This window comes from Arvicanthis niloticus, chromosome 7, assembly GCF_011762505.2.
Source record: "Arvicanthis niloticus isolate mArvNil1 chromosome 7, mArvNil1.pat.X, whole genome shotgun sequence".
NCBI classification, from domain to species: domain Eukaryota; kingdom Metazoa; phylum Chordata; class Mammalia; order Rodentia; family Muridae; genus Arvicanthis; species Arvicanthis niloticus.
Genome location: NC_047664.1, coordinates 21,099,519 through 21,119,444, shown reverse-complemented (window position 1 = coordinate 21,119,444; position 19,926 = coordinate 21,099,519). Strand labels below are relative to the sequence as shown.

The 19,926-nt window shown below is 37.3% G+C and overlaps 1 protein-coding gene across 21 annotated transcripts in view; it reads left to right on the top strand.

Annotated features, from left to right (window-relative positions):
* Positions 1–19,926, top strand: part of Wdpcp (WD repeat containing planar cell polarity effector) — a 265,444-nt gene that overhangs the window by 108,548 nt on the left and 136,970 nt on the right. For all 21 annotated transcript variants that reach the window (XR_013111731.1, XM_076938064.1, XM_076938063.1 and 18 more), the window contains 4 exons: positions 450–564; positions 2,654–2,787; positions 5,991–6,182; positions 18,945–19,554. Coding sequence is in view for 20 of the 21 variants with exons in the window: in XM_076938064.1 (XP_076794179.1) it covers positions 450–564; positions 2,654–2,787; positions 5,991–6,182; positions 18,945–19,554 (1,051 nt within the window). In the remaining variant the exon portion in view is untranslated. The remainder of the gene's footprint in view (positions 1–449; positions 565–2,653; positions 2,788–5,990; positions 6,183–18,944; positions 19,555–19,926) is intronic.

Sequence of the window (19,926 nt, the reverse complement as noted above, 5' to 3'; positions counted from 1 at the left end):
GCTGGGGAAGTGAATAAGGTTTGACATTCAAATTAGCTGTTTATATTGTAATCATGGCTTCTTCATGTATTCAGTGAGTATCAGTGACTATCCAAACTTCAAGAAATAGCCTGTAAGTCCCTGATATACACAGTGGCCTTTTCAGTGTTTGAATACAAAATGAAGCAGTTCTTTCTGCACCTTTTAAGCATGTAGAAGATGAAGCACCTGATCGGTGTGGACCACATTAACTTTATGTGGACAGTTTTCGTCAGTGCTCTGAGTGCAGATGTTTTAGCTGCCTGTCTCTTACTCAGAATGCTGGTGACTGTCTTTTAGGGAAGAAAACTTGTAATTCCATGGTCTGAATGCATGTCAGAAGATCCATGTGAGTTGTATTATTGGAAAGAAATTTTTAAATGATCCTAATTTTCAGAATATCTTTTTCTCTCCCCCTCACCTGGGTTTAGCTCCTCTTTGGTTCAGGTGTGCTGGTGTCCCTAAGCCTTTCTGGGCCTCAGCTGGAGAAAGTGGTGATTGACAGAAGCCTGGTGGGGAAGCTCATCTCAGACACCATCAGTGATGGTAATTATACCCATGTGCAAATCAATTGCCCACATTAACAGTGGGGCAGGAGAAATACTTTGTCAACAGGTAGACTAATTATTATCACTGGGGACTTACAAACACAACAAGTAATTGCTTGTAATAGCAGACTTACAACCCCTGGGACTGATACAGGCTTCAACTAATATTTAATGTCTGTGCACTTTACTTCTCATTAAGTGTTAGGCTCAGAATCTAAGCACTTTCTGGTCTTTCCTTTATATTTTGGAATATAATTTTAAAATAAACCTTTTTCATTCATTAAAATTATTTCTCTCTTATTGACAATTAAAATTTTTCCAAATGAATTATGTTTAAGTAGTACAAATGTGCTGAGACAGGCAGCCATGGAATACCCTGAAAAGTCAGTACCAGATACACTAGGGAAGTCCAGATCTATTAAGTGAAAGCACCATGCATGTTTGGTATAAAGCACATTAAAAAGAATTTTAAGCTATTTATTGAATAGGAAGTTTAATGATATTTTTTGAGCCATAAAGATTCCATGCTGGATGCCATTCTATTTAACTCAAGAAAAGGACTATATAAGATATGATTATTTTTATTCTAGTAGGTAAAGAAAGTGAAACTGAGCCACTCAGGATAATGGTCAGGCTTATGTAGTTAGTAAGTGACTGATCTGAACACAAGTTCTGACCTACTTCTTTTCTGGTATATACTATGATGACCATAGATTTTAAGATTGTTACTTTATTTGGGGTAAAAAAAAACAGTCTCAAAACAGGCTATATTATTACGAAAGATTGAAAACAGTATCTTAGTTTGAATGAGAAAGGAAGATGTGGTGTTGCAGAAAGGATGGAGGTGAGAATGGAAACCCCTATTTCTGCTGTATGCACCACTAAGCACTCCTGAGTACCGTCAGGCATAATCACACCAAGGCTGTAAGAAAGAAATCTGCAGGCCAGCTACCATTAGCAACAGTGCTGATAGTAACAGGTGGGGTGAAGACTGTGGTCATGGCATTGCCTCAATTATGTAGGAGTGGGATGCCAAGGGAGCTCTGGGAAAGGGCTCTGGCTTCACAGCTCACCATGGGATCCTTCATTGACTTTGCACGTAGCAGTGGCTATGATGGTTTCTCATATTTATGTTGTTCTGTTAGATCGGACAGGGAATGTTCAACACCCTTCTGTCTGAGTTGTCTTTCTTCATGTGCTTCTTTTATATGTACCCAAACAGTGCACTCTCGTGGGACATGGTAGTGATGCAATGCAGTTCTTGGTAGCTCTCCAGCTACTCCACTGTTGGGCACTGAGTGTGCATCCAGAGGTGAAGTGAAAAAAGTGTAAAGATGTTAGATAATTTCTTTTTCATTTTTCCTTTGTTCCCCAAGGGACAATTCACATAACAATGGGTCTTATATAACCTGTGATATTATTTACCTACTTAAATTCTTTAGTAACAAAACTATAAAAGTATTTTTGTTGATATTCATTATTAAATATTAATATATATCCATAAATAATATGCACATTTGAGTATAGTGTATTTTTTTCATCCAGTTTGTAAGTCTTCAAAAGAGGGATTACAGATGAAAATTTTCAAATAAAAAAATTAGGTAGAGAACACTGATTAGTGTTCAATCAAATCTAGTTTATTCTCAAATGGCTTCTATGAATGTAGAAACAGTACATAAATACAAATAAAAGTCTCTTTCTATATTTTTATGTTCTTTTTTATTGAGAAAGGCTCATATTATGTATCCCTAGCTAGTCTCAATCTTTGTCTACCTCTACCTTCCACTTAGTGAGATTAAATTGTATTGGTATTGTGCTACAATACCCAGCCTCTCTTATACATTTTGAACTCTGGTTCCCAAATATTTCCTTTGGTGGTATCCTCAAGCATTAGTTTATATGGAAATAGTCACAGAAAGAGGGGGAAATACCAAATCTGCATTGTCATGTTGATTTATCACTCAAATATAATTGGGAGATGTTAGTAACTTCAATTAATGTTTATTTTCTGACAGCATCTTTTAATAATAATTCAGCACAAGTGTATTAACGTGTTCTAACTTGGACTTATTAAATCATTGCTTTAGCTCTCCTTACAGACAGTTTCATCATCTTATCATTTCTGGCACAAAACAAATTATGTTTTATTCAGTTTACAAAGAAGATGGATTCTCTTGATGGAAACAAGAGGTTGGAAAAACTCTCAGCCTTGGATTATAAGGTAGAAATTTCAATGTATACAGTCATATTACTACTCGTTAAGGTATTCTAGAGGAATGCGTAAGTTCATGTCACTGTTTTTAGTCTTGAGCATTTGTGGGCTCAGGAAGCCTGAGTGTGTCTTTATCCCTTACCTGTGGCAAACCTTGCCTGTGGGAAGGCCTAACAATGGCATATGCCAGCTCATGGAGGTCAAAGTCGGCTTGTTTCCTAATGTTCCTATAGATTGCACTTCTCATTCCCCTAAGTATCCATATAGCTGCTCTGGATTTCATGATGAGAAAGGAAAGAAGGGTCTTTCAAAGATTAATAGAAAATATGATAAGTAATGGTAAGATCCTCGCATTTCACCCCCAACTATGACTGGAGGAAATGTAAAAAAGAAATTTCTATGAGGTGTGCCAGTCTTTCTCCTCTGCTAACTCCGGGTAATTTGTTCCCTGTATCATGGACTTCACATCTGCTAAGGCAGGATTTTTATTTTAAATGTGCTTAAATTTTCCACATAGCATTTTGACTGCTGGCAAGGTACCCTCTCTGCAAGGGTGAGCATCTAATGCATTTTCCAGGCTGTTTCAGTTCAAGGCGTCTTTTCAGCACTGACCTGTGTTTGCAAGATTGATCCAGCCTCTGTGACGTGGATTTGAGACAGTTCACTGTTCAGTGGGAATAGAGCTGATATACAGCTTTCTTAGAAGCAGTGCACATGGACGCCATCCTCAGGTGTCTACAGCAAAGGCAAAGCGAGCCCTGTGCTTTGTAATTGGTCTTGTAATTGCTTGGATGCTGAGTTTTGTACCTAACTTTCTATACTTTAGAATTGTTATTTATTATGTTTGGGCTGATAGTGGCATAGGAAAGATTTAATTTGTTTAATAAAATTAAGATTTAATTTATTCTTATAAGACAGTTTTAACATGGAAATAAGTTTTTCACTGTGGCAATAAAATACAGTCTGGCTTATATGACAGATTTGTGGAGCTTCTATAGTATTTGCATGATAATAATTTTCTCTAGCTGGCAACTTATGATATTCATGTGTACATTAGTCAAAAAATGAAAGATTCCCTTTTTCATTCTTTTAGCACTGTTTCCCCCAAATAGTTAACTTAGATTGATTGTAAAATGTTGTTTTTTTTTCCCTAATATTGATCTTTAAAATGCATCACTATTCATTAGCTGAAGCCATTTAAAGTGTTATTTACCTTTTTATTTAAAATCCCATAGGACAATTTCTTTTGTAGAGGTGTGATGAGTAGCGGGTGGTGTCTTCTTGACTGAAGGATGGTGGTAATGTGAGCCAAGGAAAAAACTGCAAAGGCGTCAGCTTGTCTTAAAAAAATATAAAGAACATGCTAGTCTTTGGGCCTGTGTTGCTTAAACAGGGGAATTAATACATTATTTCTGCTTTTGAACTTGAGAAATTATTGGCACTGTGCATACAGTAGAGTATGACTATATTTCCTTGAGGCAACACCAGGAATTTCATTTCTTGCTTCAATGTTTGAAACATATGATAATTAGTGAATACCAAACAACAATTGATATGCATTGTACAAAACCTAAACATGCCAATTACTCATTTTTAACTTGACTTTATCATCTAGAAATTTGTAACATGCCTTCATGACAAGGTGGACACCAAATATAATACACACTCATCTTTAAGTATTTAACAGGTTTTTTTCTCAAAAAAGAAAAAAATTTACAATGATCAGATTGAAACGCTAAGTATTTAAACTTAAAACCATACAGTGCATCTGTGTTTTATCATTGCCCATTTGGATTTTAAAGCAAGGGCAGGTATCGAGTATTTATAACTCTGTTTTTTCTTTCCAGCTAACCATAATTTAATTATTTCACATTGAAATAATTTTGACAAGGAGAATTTCAGGGTAAATAGCCTGAAAGTGTTGACCTTTAACAAGCTTTTCTGTCCACATTTTAAAAATCTAATTCAGTTTCACAGATGAGGAACAGTGCAAGGAGTTAAATGTTTACCATGAGAGAACAACACTGGTAATTACTTTGATTTTAGTTCTTTTTGATGTGTATTCAGAGGATGAAGAGGTCAATAATATTATGGCCATGCAAATAGAAAAGAGTTTCTTTTGACCATGTTGGAAAAAAAATAGCAGAGGATTATTAAAGCATTAACCTTGATTTTAATGGCCTTGGTTGAGTGGTGAGATCACAATTTGGATGAGCCTGATTATTTACTAAATACAATACATAAATGCAGCGGGTTCTTAACACCCATTGCACTCTGGCATTATCGCATTACTGCCATCCTTTGTTGCCTTGCAGACAGGAATATGAAAGCAATCTGTCATGTAGTGAGACTGGCTCCAGAAGCATTTCTCTGATAAGAAGACCCCCTGCCCTTTGCTAGTGTCTGGTCCAGTAGGCTTAGCCATGCGCTTAATCCCCAGAAAGTGGTTCGATTATTGCTGACCAGCAATGGCAAGATAGTTTTTTTTTCCTTCCAAGCTATCAACCTTCCATTAATTCCTTAAGCAGAAATACGGTGCAATCTATATTTCCTTGGCATGTGTCACCCAGATGGTGCCGTGCTTATGTTTTCAAATAACCATGTTCCAAAATAACATAGTTTGAATAATAAATTCGACAAATCCTTCCTAAGAAAGAGAAGTGTAATTCTCAGAAGCTGCATAAACTTTCATGCACAACGCCATGGCTTATCCCTTTTATGCAGAATGTGTGTATATACTTCTCATATTCTTTTAAGAGATATTTGCCTCGAGTTGCTTTTCCTTTTATTGTTGTCAGACACTGTTAACATCTTATGTCTTAAACAGTAGTCAGACAGTCTTGGTCAGCAGTACTGAACGTGTTATTTAATACAGTTGATCCTAAGCCCTGTGTGTAGGTTGATGCTGTCAAGCAACCATGACTGTACATTTCGGTATTGATTGGAATTGCTAGATCTAGTTCCTCCCTAACTCACATTTCTCTTTTTCCTTTCCTCTGCTAAAAATTGGGAGAATTTGAACATATGTCTTTTTTTATATATGTGTCAAAAGAATTTGGTAAATTCTGACACCCTTGTAAGCACATGTTGAAGATGCATATTTACTTGAGTGTATTACATTTACAAATGCTTTGATTTTCTTTTGAAATAAATGATTTTGCATCCTTTAAAAGAAACATTTCCATATGTTTTGTTTTTCTGATAACCACTAGATTTCCTATTATGACATACCTGGCCCAGCCAACAGGACAATAGATCGTCACTTAGCTCTCAACTCCACTCAGGATCTGGTTGTTTGCTGGTGGCCACTGGTCAGTGATGATGCTTGGCCTTGGACTCCAATTTCTTCTGAAAAGGACAGAGCCAACATGCTGCTTCTGGGTTTTACTCAAGGAGGACTGGAGGTAAATCTAAAACAAATACATACATTCTAATGAGGGAAAAATAAAATAGTATTACTGGTTTTTCTATTCTGAAATGTATGTGAATTCATTTTAAACCTATATTTTATATTTTCAAATATTCAAAAAGGAAATTGAATATAAACCGAGATCCTAAATGTATCATAACTTGAGCATAAGCAGACCACTCTAGGGCTGAAGTAATGCAGTGATTGAGAGCATAGGCTGGTAGGTTCACGTGCTGGCCGGAGCTGCCTCACTCTCCACTTAAGTGAGTTACTGACTTACTCAAGTTATAGTTCATTTGTAAAGTAGAGTTACGTTGATGAAAATTCTATGCATGATAGTAACACTTACAGACAACAAACTTCGACTGTTGTTTACCGAGGATGTCATGCCTGGAAAAGCTATGCTTGCATTCACCTTAACAACCATGAGTCAGATGCCTATTGTGTGAACGCCCCTGTGAAGCTGCACTGTCAGGAGGCAAGAAGCTGCAGGGAAGGCTGTCTGCAGCACAGCCTCTCATCCCGGGTCTTCCCTCCCATGGGAGCCCTGGAAGGACCGTGTCCAAGGCCATGTCAGTGTTCTCACTCTGTCTGTCCCTCACAGTGCTGTGGTCTTTTGAATATCACATAGATGAACCTGTGTGTGTTTTCATTTTGTGCCCATGTAGACACAAACTTCTGGGTTCTTTTTTTTATAATTAAAAAGAGTTCTCTCCCTTTAAAAATTTAGTTTTAGCTGGGTGAAACAAGTCTATTCCAATATTTTCCTCTAAACCTTTCAGACTTTAGGAAGTATTTTTCAAAATCCGTGTTCTAGGATAAAATGAGTAGGTCTGTGCTTTCTCTTTTTTCCACTTACATAAACTTTTAGTCTTTGAGTTTCATTTATTTTGGAGACAGGTTATTTTGTTTGTTTGGTTGGTTGGTTGGTTGGTTGGTTTTTAAATGTAACCTACAGATAGTAAGACGGTAGCAACAAGCTCCTGATCTTCCTGCCTCAGCTTCTTGAGTGTTGAGTTTGAAGGCATGTGTTACCATGTCCAGCTTTAGGCTGCCTTTTAACATTGAAAGGTCCTAGTACATACATATATATCTGATATTTATGACTGTGTGTCTTCTTTAAGAACTGGACCTTTCCCAGTTCTTCAGCAGTAAGCTTTTTGGAAAGCTTCTCTATCTGGCTTTGGGTAGGTAACAGTCTAACTGGCTTTAGTTTTCTTATTTTTAAGATAGTAAGTTTGAACCAGATAAGTTCACCCAGGCTGCTGGTGGCTCTAATGTGTACAGGTATGGGCACTAAAACACAGATCTGTTTTGGCCATACTCACTCAGCTTTTTAGTATATGGTGAACTTAAGCTCAGCTTGATCCAAATTGGTTTGGACCAGCCTTTCCAGTGTTGCCTTCTTATATAAATCTATGCTCTGGCCAAATGAATTTACTCATTAACTCAGTTTTCCCATTTCCAGTTAACTGTGGTGTTTCTGCCTGAAGGAGCTAGCAGCCTGAAGCATGATCTTGCATAAGCACCGTGTGTCATCTCTGATGATAGGAATAAGAAACTGTCTTGTCTGCAAGGATCTTAGGATTTTACCAAGAAGAGACAAATATGAAAATAAGCACAGGAAAGTGTCAGTTTGCTACAGGTAGGAGCCATAGTGAGTGACTGACTACTTATAGACAGTAAGATTAAAGCAGCCACTTTATAAAAGCATCTGTATTGGTTTTTATAAATTTGCATATGATATGTGAAGATCACTTTTGGAGCTACTGGGAATCATCTAGTCTGGAGCCTCTTCCATGCTGGGTGCAAACCACTGAGCCATGTCCTAAGCCCACACATGATTTTGAACCACTTATAGCTTAATATACTCTCTTTCACTTCCGATATTTCATTATATGCAGTTTATTTTCCTGGCAAGGGCTTTTGTTTTAGGATATGGTCCTTTAAATTGTCTATCAAAAATTCATCTGTTCAGAAAAAAATTTTAATTTTTTTCCAGAAACTCTTGTGAATTTCACTATGCAAAAGCTAAGTGGAAATAATTGTTTTCCTTCATATGAAGACATAATCTTTAACTGGAACATTTTTAGCATGTCATGAACTAAAACCACCAGTGGCTAAAGTTGTAGTAGTCAGGACTGTTCCTTCAGTGTCCTTCCACTGGCAGCAACAGACTTTAACTTTGATTATAACCAGAATAATAAGACAATATACTTTTAAATCCTAAAGTTATAACTCAAAAGAGAAAAGAATCTTCATAGAGAATAAATTGATAATTTTTGAATCTGTTAAACTATAGATTTTTTAAAATGTATTTTTCACATAGGCTTCATCAGAAAAGATAAAAAGCTTTTATTTTTGACAGTGGCAGAATCCTAGAACAGTAGTTCATATCCTGGCAATACATTACAGTCGCCTGCAGAGCTTTTGAGACTGGGCCACCAGAAGACTTCCATCAGACTCCAGTCAGGAGGGGGCATCAGTAATCTGTTTCGGGTTCCCTAGGTGATCTCGTGTACATCCAAGTTGAGACCCACTGCTTTACAGCAAACTTAAACAAATGAAAGCGGAAGCCATCTTTTTTGCATAACAGACCATGGAAAGGATAAAGCCCACATACTGCAGCAAATGAGAGTTGTAACAGGGAGTCTAAGTAGAAAATTGGCTTACCAAGCTGCTAAAAAGTAAGAAAACAAAGGCAGCAGAAATCAGCTCTCTGTGACCAAATTATCTGTCTTCTGAGGGAAAACATTTTAAATTTTATTTTATGGATATTAGAAAATGCCTGGTCCAATTTCACACCACAAAGTTCTAAACAAATATTGTTTATCTTAATTAGAAGCACAGAGCAAGGGGAATTATGTAATCTAAGAAAATGATTCTTTTGAAAAAAATATATGATAAGTAATGTAGAAAAACGAATTCTTATCAGCAAATTCATTAAGAGCGCATTTTCTGGGCTTGGAGATGATTCAGTTGCATTTCAGCCCAAGGACCTCAGTTTGATTTACAAGGCCAAGTAAAAAGCCAGGTGTGATCCTCACACTGGTGAGTTGGAGACACAGGGTCCCTAAGGCTCTCTGAGCAGCCAGCCTAACCTAAACTGCCAAACACCAGGTCCTCATTAGAGACCCTGTCTCAAAAAAACAAGGTGGATGTCCTGAGGAGTAACACCTAGCAGATCTAACACCTCCCAGACATACCAACACATACATATGTGCACACATCCATGAGCCTGGACATACATGTATAAACATGTTTTAGCAGTTTATGTATGGATTATCATGTGTTATATGGAAACATCTTCATTTACATTTCTTTTTACTCCTTTTACTTTGTTTTGAGAAGTTTTTATTGTTTTCTTCTGTCTTTCTGTTCACTTTGACAAGAATGTCATGACAGCTCATTCTTCCCTTTTATGTTTATGCAGTTGTTGTAGCTTTTATTATGTGCTCACATCAAGATATCTATTGAGAGACCACATGACCTTGCTCACCCAAATAACCACCGACACATACACAGAGCTACGCAATCTATGACTTGTTAGATCTAGATAATAAAACCTCACAAACATATTTTTCTTCTTATAAGATGTTTTGTTGTTTGTGTTTGTTATTTGCTTGGTTGAAACTACTCATGTAGTCCAGGCTATCCCTGAGCTCCCAGTTGTCTTGCCTCTGCCTTCACTGTCTCGTATGAATGAAGCATTGTTTTGAGACTCTTTTAAAGAGCAGTAACTGATGGGAAAGGATTTACATGTCTGTCTATTAGTACAGTACAATTTGGCAAGGCATCCAGAAAATATTACAGATATTTTCAATGGAAAAGCCAGAATATTTATGAACACCATGGACAACAAGGTGCACCTGTGTTAGCTTTTAGCTAGGTGTATTGTTTTATGAAATTTTTTTTAAAATACTGGCTTAAGTTATATTTATTACAAAATATAATGCATATAAAGCAAGCCACAAAATTGATGCATAGCTTAATGAGCTATTACAAGCAAAACACTCTTGGAATCAGCATCCCCATGAAGCTCATTCCTGTGCTGTATCAATCTTGACTGCAACTCTGTTCTCCAAGGAAATGGTTGCCATCAGCTTCAACCACTTTGTTATCTACCTGTATGGTCTTTACCACTTTTGTGTACATTCCCAGAAGACAAAGCATTATATTCACTTAGAGCATTCCAGGGTGTATCTTAGTCTACAAGTTTCCACTAGTCTGTTTCTTTCCTTAAAAGGTTTCTGCTGCAACTCTAGTGTTTTGTGGACTGGGTCTTGTTTGTATCTGTGTGGCACCCTTTAATATGTTTCTCTGCCCTCCCACAGTTCTGAGTTTATAACGTTGGTGGGAATCTCTGGAGCAGTTGTTCTTTTATCATCAGGCTCATTGGCTTTTATACCTGTTTCTGGTTTTTGATGTTAGCTATTGATGTTCAGCTCCAAGGGTCATGGATTCATGGTCATTTTATAATTAGATAATTTTATTTTCATTTATTATCTGGTTTCTTGTAAAATAACACCTCTATCAGCCATATATAATAAGTTGAATAAATGTCTATTTTCCTACCATTTGTTGAGATAATAAACTGGTCTATAATGAAGATGTTTGATTTTAATTTTTAAAATAGCTTCATTAATTCATAGATTCAAACACTCTATTTTATGTACATAAATTATGACTTTATCTTTTAGAAGATTAGGTTACCCCATTTTTTTCTAGAAAAAGTGTCTTCAAATTGCTTTCTCTTGTTATGATCTCAGCAATCTTGGTGGATTCCCTGCAGTTTGGTGTGTGGGTGGGTCACACTCATTTTGTACATTGCCTGTCCTAGGCTAGAATCAGCCATTTCTCCAAGACACTATTTTTTAAAAGTAAAATGATATTTTTTAGTCTAAGTCATGAAACAGGGACATTGGCTTGTTGTTTCTGGATTGGTCATTGTCTACATTTCTTCAGGAGCAATATTTGTATTTGTATACATAGTAATAGTATATCCATATTGATACTGCTGGCTCAATACTATAGTTCTTACATTTAATTCTTCTATATTACTGCTACATTTCTATGTTTATACCAAAACTCCCAGTACAGGAATTCAGCAATGAGTTTGATCCCATAATTTCTTATTTTCTATATTTTATCTCACACATGTTTTGTCAAGATAACCACCCTAATGTCACCACTAGGATTTTAATTGTTGAGGCTGTTTTGCTCGTTTCTCTCATTTTAAATAGCCTAAATTATTATGATATATTTATTGTACCTAATTATCTTTTAAAAATCCTAATCTACTGTTCATGGATATTTTGCTTTGCTATCTAAAAGAATTGTCTGTAGTATGTGGAGATTTAAAGAGATTAAAAAATTAAGGTGCTGCTACTCTCAAAATTAGGAATATATGATAAAACTTTTCATTAGCACCTGAACTCTGTGTTAAGTGTCTGTGTTTGGATCCATGTGTTTTTATTTATATATATAGCTATTGGGAACTGTTTGTTGAAAAGACTGCTTTCTTCATTGGTTTGCCTTTGCTCTTTGTTGAAAATCATTGGCTCGCTATTCTGTTCCATTAAGTATTTGCCTATTCTTTGATGAAGTAAGTCTTTGATATATTGTATTGACTACTATAAAAAGTAGTTTTGTAGATTGGAAGACTATATTAATACAAACATGTAAGATTATAGCTAACCCATACCAAGAAGTATGGATGAAAGAATGTTCATGCTTCCTGGTAGACATGTTTATCTTTCTAAGCCAATTTTAATGCTTATTAGCATTTATACATTAATCTGTATACAAATGTCAGAATTAGAAAATGTTAAAAATAGGGAATACAGCTACTTAAAACCAAATGCTACTATTTCTTTCTAGAGCTTTTTTTTTTTTACTTTTAATTGTTTATGTATGGTATGTGTATATGTACATGCCTGTGTGTATGTGCCTGTATGTGTGTGTACACGTGTGTGTGTGTACACGTGTGTGTGTATGTGTATGTGTATGTACACATGCGCGCCTATGTGTATGTACCACAGTACTCATGTGGAGTTCAGAGGAAAACTTGTGGGTGTCAGTTCTTCCTTTCACCGTGTGGCTTCAGGGGATTAAACTTAGGTCATCAGGCTTGCTGGAAAGTGCCTTTACCCACTGAGCTGTGTTGCTGGCCCAAATCTCACATTTTCTTTAGATGCTATATTTGATTGGATATGTAGAGCTATAGGGAACTCTTATTTGCTGCTACTTGTAGAAGTTAGTAGACTGTGATACAGAACAACATGGAAATAACTAAAACGATTAGAGGTGAGTCTCTGACACTATGGAAAGCCAGTCTATGTGTATAAGGAACCACACACAGATTGTTAGTATGTATAATGGCATCACTTTTCAGTAGTAAGAAAGAACTAGAAACAACTTAATATCTGTTGTTCTTTCAAGTTTAGCAATAAGGAAGCATGGGAGAAATAGTAATAAAATTCAACATACATTAAGCATGCTATATATAAAAGCAAATACTATATTTTGTTTTAATATGCAGTTGATGAATTAAATGTTGAAACAAGTAGATGTTTTTCATGATGTCCTAGGTATCTCATCATGTACCTCAGGATTATAGCCATTAACTAATATGAAAAAGAGACATGTTTCTCCCTAAGCCTATGTGCTGGTTTTTTATGGAAGGATCCAGCTAATTGTGGGTAATATGGACCTGGGGTATATGAGAAAGCAGGCTGAGCAAGTTAGTAAGCAACACTACTCCATAGCCCCTGCATCAGTGTCTGCCTTCAGGTATTGCCTTGGTTTTCTGTCCTGACTCATAAGCTTTTAGATGAAATAAACCATTTCCTCCCCAAGATGCTTTTGGTCATGGTGTTTATCACAGCTATAGAAACGCTAACTAAAATAGTCTGCATTATATTTTTTATTTAGTAAGATTTTTAAAAATATGCTTGCTTCCTGTAGAAATATTTTTTGTGATCCAGAAAGAGGGGAGGGGGCTATGAAAGAGATGAATACAGACCCAGGGCTGCCTGTAATTTCAACTAGTCTAGTGTCTGAGGAAAGAGGACCACAAGTTCAATACATGCTGAACAACTTAAATAACAGGCTGTAAACATAAATAACTCAATGGTGGAATGCTTGCTAAACAAATGGGATACCCTGTGTTTTTTCCCTGATAACACACAGACACACACACAGACACACACACACACACACACACACACACCAGCTTAAATCAGGCAAACAAAAATATATTTTATGGTACATTCAAAGGGTGGATTGCTATATAGAAGACTAGACTATATTTGTGAGACTTTCTTAAATTTCAGAAGGATAAATTGAGCAAAATGAAATTACAGTATGAGACAGTTTAATAACATTTATACAAACCTATAACACAGAGTGATTCAATGTTCTATATGGCTATTCTAGACTGATGAATAATAACATACATAAGGATAAATACCAAATTCATAACAATGTTGCCTCTGGGGTGGGATAGAAGGAAATGGGGCCTGGCAGGCTTCAACTTATATGTGATATTTTATTTTTAAAATTGAGGCAAAAAGATAGTATTTCCTAAAGCTGTTTTTCACATATTTTTCTCTCTACTTTTATGTGTGTGTTGAATGTTTCATAAAAAGAAGTAAAAATAAAATGTACTTTTTATCTTCTGTTCCTAAAAATTCTGCAAAGTGATGGAGAGAATGTAGATTTCGGAATAAATCCTAGTGATAAGCTAAGAACTTCTGGCTGCTGCATAATCTTTTAAGTAACCTGTTTACCTACTGGTGAAGGCTTCAGTGCCAGAAGAGGCCTCTCTTTAAATAATTTTCCTGATTTGCATATTGGGTGACTTTTAAAAGATTCATGAGAGATACCCTCTCTAGCTGAACGGGAAACGTGAAGACTTGAGCCAGCCTCCAACTCACTCTGATTTCATTTCTGCTCTTTGTTCTTTCTGAGTTTGAAGCTATCCTTCTTGAATGGTCATCAGTCATACTGGCTGATATGGCTTTCTTTTCCTGTACTGTTCTTGTGTGAATTTTATCTAATTATTTTCAGATTGTGTGTGTGTGTGTGTGTGTGTGTGTGTGTGTGTGTGTGTTGCCTTCAGAATTCTCTAGGAAGTTGCTTTGTAGCTGAGGAATGACTTTCAACTCCTGACATTGCTGCTTCCCCCTACCAAAATCTGGGATTATATGTGTGTGCCACCATTCTCTGAAAAAAGTCAGATTTCTTTAAAAAATGAAAATGAAGGTTCACCATAATGAACCTTCCGCTGGTTTAACTGAAAGCAGACTGATTTAAACTTGGCTAAACCCATTTTCTTTAGGAAATTTTAGAAACTCACCTGGTTGTTTCTTCTGGTATTTCTTATTTTTTAAAAAAGTTTTATTTATTTTATGTATTCACCATTGCTGTCTTCAGACACACTAGAAGAGGGCATCAGACTCCATTGCAGATGGTTGTGAGCCACCATGTGGTTGCTGGAAATTGAACTCAGGACCTCTGGATTAAGAGCAGTCAGTGCTCTTAACCGCTGATCCATCTCTCCAGCCCTCTTCTGCTATTTCTTAGCCTGAATTTTTACATTTTTAACATTTTCTACTACATAGTTTTAATGTACACATACGCACAAACACATGCACATAAATATTGGGCCATGATCACCCCTCTTTTGGAATGAAAATCTCCCCTACTTGGCTACCTCTGATGTCAGATACCTCTTGTTGGCATTGACCATTTAAAATAAATCAAATAAAACTTACCTCTCAAAAGAAAAATTACAGATATTTTTCTCCTGCTTTCTTCATGTTCCTTCCTTGTTGAGATTTTGTCTTCATGTGAAGGCAGAGAACATTGCCTTGGATTTTCATACTTTTTTTCTGACATCAAATTTTGAGTCTTTTCTTTTTATCCCTCAGTAATTTTATCTTATTTAAAATGTATTCAGCGACTTATTGAGCCACTGCTGTACACCAAGTACAGTGATAAGTCTCATAAATAGATGAGATGCACTGAGTGTCAGCTTCCAATCCATGTTTTCTCTGTATGTAAACATTCTTCCACGTATATATAAGTACCAACTGTAAGTCCTAACTAAGAAAATACAGATCTTATTCAGTGATCAGTGCCTTTCTGTTATCTGCAGACCTTGCTAAAGGAACTGGGCTTGCTTTTTAGGACCAAAGTAAAAGTGACTATTGAGGGTGCTTCTGTCCCTTGCATCTTAGTTATTTTAAATTCTGCAGCAATCCTACAACATATGTGAATACAACCTTTTCAGAAGAGAAAACTAGAGACTTAGGAGGCGAACTTGCCCAGGACTTAGGACTCAAGCAGGGCCCAAGTGCTGCTGCTCCGCCCTGTGCTGACCTTGGAGGGACAATTGGGACAAAATACTTTTAACATACATGTATTTTGGCTATTCATGTTAACAGATCATTCTGAGAGTTATAAACACACCTCCATCTGTTCTTTACATAATTCTGTCAAAAGAGTCCAAAATACTATAGTAGCAAATAGTGGTAGATGGGCAGTATTAAGGGGCAGTTTTATTTGTTTTATTTTAAAGATAATTTACCATTTACATTTCAAGAGTACACTATTTTTAGAACACTTTAACTGACCTAAGAATGAAGCACCCTTAAGCACAATCATCTACTAGGCCTTCTTCCAAATTTCTGTTGTCATACTATGCACAATGGCTTAGGATGCAGGGCTGGCAGAACAGCTCAGCACATGCTTCCCTCTTCACCTCGTTCTTCTTCCCTTTCTGGGGACTCCTCCCCCATACTGAAGGTTATTGATTCCCTGAATCTCATTCTTTTCCTCTGATCACAGGGTGTCCTGCCTAGACTGTAGGTTATCAATATCCCATCTCTCTGACCATTATAATTCTTATCCCCAGAATATAAATTTATGGCACCCATTTTGTAGCATTGAAATGAATAAGATGTGTATGAAGCGTAGCATCGTCCAGGGTTGGAGAGTTAGTTCAGTCATTGAAAGCTGGTGCTGCTCCCACAGAGGGCTGCAGTCCAGTTCCAGGCCTGTGCTGGAAGGCTCCCAGGTAGCCTGGGACTTGAGCTCCACACATGTACATAGCCCCCCACCACCATACACACAAAAGTTAGAAAGAAAATAAATCTTAAGTATTGAAACTGAAACTTACATATCTCAAGTTTGTTTTTGTTTATCTTTAGACTTTAGTGGGGCTTTTTTTTTTTTTCTGTTTCTGCTTTGTTTTGGTTTGTAGTGTGGGGATCAAACCTGTGCTCTCATTGATGTCTAGGCAAGTCCTTCACTGTCAGGCTACACCCAAGCCAGTGGTAGTCTTAGTTATACTATGTAAAACATCTTTTTCCCTTAAGTGGATATCAACAATAGTAGCAAAGCATGACCTGAGTCCTATCAGAGAGGGTCTCACAAACTGGTAGAGACAAAACAAAACAAAACAAAATAAAAAAACTCCAAACCCCAATACTAACCACCACAAACAATAAAAACAAAACAACCAACCAAACAAACAAAACCTTGGAAACCTGAGTCCTGGCCTCTGATCCCTGAACCTTGAACCTTGAATCCTAACCCTGCCTTGTAACTTGGAGACTGCTGCCATCCTACTGGGCCCTTTTATTGAGGCTATCTTGCTGTGAGTTTATGTTTTCTTCAATATCTCATAGCCTTTAGTATCTCCAGTTTCCTTCAGTTTAAAATATCCGGTATGCCCAAAGGGTTCCATTAAAAGACCTTGAGTGTTCTGAGGTCTACTTCAACTAGTGCTGCAGTCTTTTACTTGCATTATATTTATAGCTTTAAAACAGTTATGGTGAGTTTACCATTAGCACAGAGTTTGCTTCTTCACAGATATAGAACCATGTGAAAACCACAACATAGTTGTATTTTAAGCTTATAGTGAAAATGAGGACATATGACTACCTAAAACAGAAGACTACATATCATAGCATACTCACTGGTTGAAGATAGAAAACATTTATGGAGGTAGGGTTAGAATATAACCTGGAAACTGAGACAGATGTAGATACTCACAGCCAACTGTTGGACTGAGCCCTGGGACCCCTATGGAAGAGTTAGGGGAGGAACTGAAGGAGCTGAAGGGGGTTGTAACCCATAGGAAGAACAACAATATCAACCAACCAGACTCCTCAGATCTCCCAGAGTCCAAGCCACCAACCAAAGAGTATACACGGGCTGGTCTATGGCCCCACTACATATGTAGCAGAGGACTGCTTTGTCTGGCCTCAGTGGGAGGGGATGTACTTGGTCCTGTGGAGGCTTGATGCCCCAGATAAGGGGGATGCTAGAGGGGTGAGGTGGGAGTGGGTGGGTGGGTAGGGGAGCATCGTCTTAGAGGTGAAGGAGGGGGGGCTTATGGAGGGGGAACCAGAAAGGGAGACAACATTTAAAATGTAAATAAGTAAAATAATAAAAAGAATATAACCTGGCTGGAGGGGATTTAGAAAACTAGGATAATTTTGGTCTACTTGTTTATTCATTACTGTCCTGTCAACATGATAAAATATCTGACAAAACAGCTTAAGGAAGGGAGGGTTGATTTCGGTTCATGGGTACATTCATCATGGAGAAGGCCTGGCAGCAGAAACTTGAGGAGGCAGCTGCTCATGTTTGCATTCAGACAGCAGAGAGCAGTGCACTCTGAGTCCCAGGCTGCTTCTCCTTTTCCTCAGTTCAGGAATAGCACCACCTGCAGTTAAGGTGGGTCTTCCATCTTCAATAAATCCAGTTTAGGCAGTCAGTCACAGGCAGGTTAGTTCCCTTTCTTCTTGTGAGTAAAACATCCTGGCCAAAGCAACTTAAAGAAGGAAGTGTTAATTCTAGCTCACAGTTCAAGGCCCAGTTCATCATGGTGGCCAGTCCAGGCAGCAGTCACAGGGGTTCACGGTCAAGTGCACAACCTTACTTCCTAAGCCTACTTCTCAGTGAGCTCAAATTTTTATCAAAAATGTTGCTCAATGTTTCTTTATCATTTCGTGGTTAACTTTTTGAGCAAAGTATTTAATGGCACTCCTGACCCCCCACTCTCTACATATGAGTAAGTGAGTATCCTGTTTCCCTTTGTCTCCTGGTTGGTGTTTCTGTGGGCAAATAAAACAAAATTTTTATTTTCTACACTAATGATGCTTTTAAATTGTTTTTCACAAGCTTCAAAATATATCATTTATTAATTTTTAGTTTCTTATCTCATTTTAAAGCTAACATATTACATTATTTCTATTGACAATTTGTTTATACAGCAATCTGTCATACTTTGTTTTTATCATAGCAAAATAATTTTGTAAGACTTAATAGAGTGCCAATGCTTTTTCCCTTTGTCTACCTAGGCAATAATTTATTACTAATAATCTCAAAATTGGCTCGAGTAGTGGGTGGAAAAGAGATTATTACTTAATCCTTTAAAATTTTTCAGACTTCTAAACGTATTCTGCTAGTCTTATTATTTTAATAAAATTTCACTTTACTAGTTTTTATATATCATTAGACGTACAACTTTAAGGGATTATCAGACTTATTTAAAACTGTTAAATTTAAAATCATATAGTTCAGTTCCTGAAGCTGTGCTGAAATCTGTATGTGCTCTGTGTATTATTGTTTCCAACTGTTGCCAAGGTGCAGTTTCAGGTCTTAAGTGGATTCTGAATTAAAAAACTTGACAGCTGAAGCAAAACCAAGGTCTGTCTTTATATATTTGGCACAATTCTTACAGGTTCTGAGTTCTGTTCGCACAGAATGGAATCCTTTGGATGTTCATTTTGGCACCAAGCAACCGTATCAGGTGTTTACAATGGAGTGCTCCATCAGTGTAGACAAGGAGCCCATGGCTGACAGCTGTATCTATGAATCTGTCCGGAACAAACTTCATTGCGTGTCAGTTACCAGAATACCACTAAGATCGAAGGCCATCAGCTGCTGCAAGAACCCTACGGAAGACAAACTGATCGTGGGCTGTGAAGACTCATCAGTAATTCTCTATGAAGCTCACCGTGGAGTGACTCTCTTGGCCCAGGCTGAACTTAGGCCTTCATTGATAAGCTGCCACCCAAGTGGCGCCATTCTGCTGGTTGGCAGCAACCAAGGGGAGCTACAAATTCTTGACATAGCTCTGTCTCCTATCAATATCCAGCTCTTGGCAGAAGATTGCTCACCAAAGGAGACTCTGCAATTCAATAAGTTCTTTGATGTTTCAAGCAGTCTTGTTCAAATGCAGTGGATAGCTCCTCCTGTTATGTTCCAGAAGCCCAAAAGAGGAGAAATCTGTGACCTCCTCTTCCTCAGGTTCAACAGAGGACCTTTGGGTGTGCTGATGTTTAAACTTGGTAAGTCAAGGAGCCTGGTAGGCACCTCGTTTATGTTGTGATATAGTTAAGACATCAAACTATTCTTCAAATGTAGATTTTCTGCTTTTCATCCCATAAGAATGTCTGCCTTTCAGTGATTGCCTGTAGGTTCCTTGAAAACACTTGGGGGCAGTTTCTAACTAGCAAAGAATTAAATATCTAAGACTTTTGCAATTGTGCTAATTGTCCATAATGATGATTAAAAAGTATGAATTTTCAGAGCTGGAGTGATGGCCTAGAGGTTAAGACTGTTTTTTACTGTTCTTTCAGAGGACCCGGGTTCAGTTCCCAGCACCAACATGGTGCCTCACAACTACCTGTAACTCCAGTTTCAGGGGATCTGATGCCCTC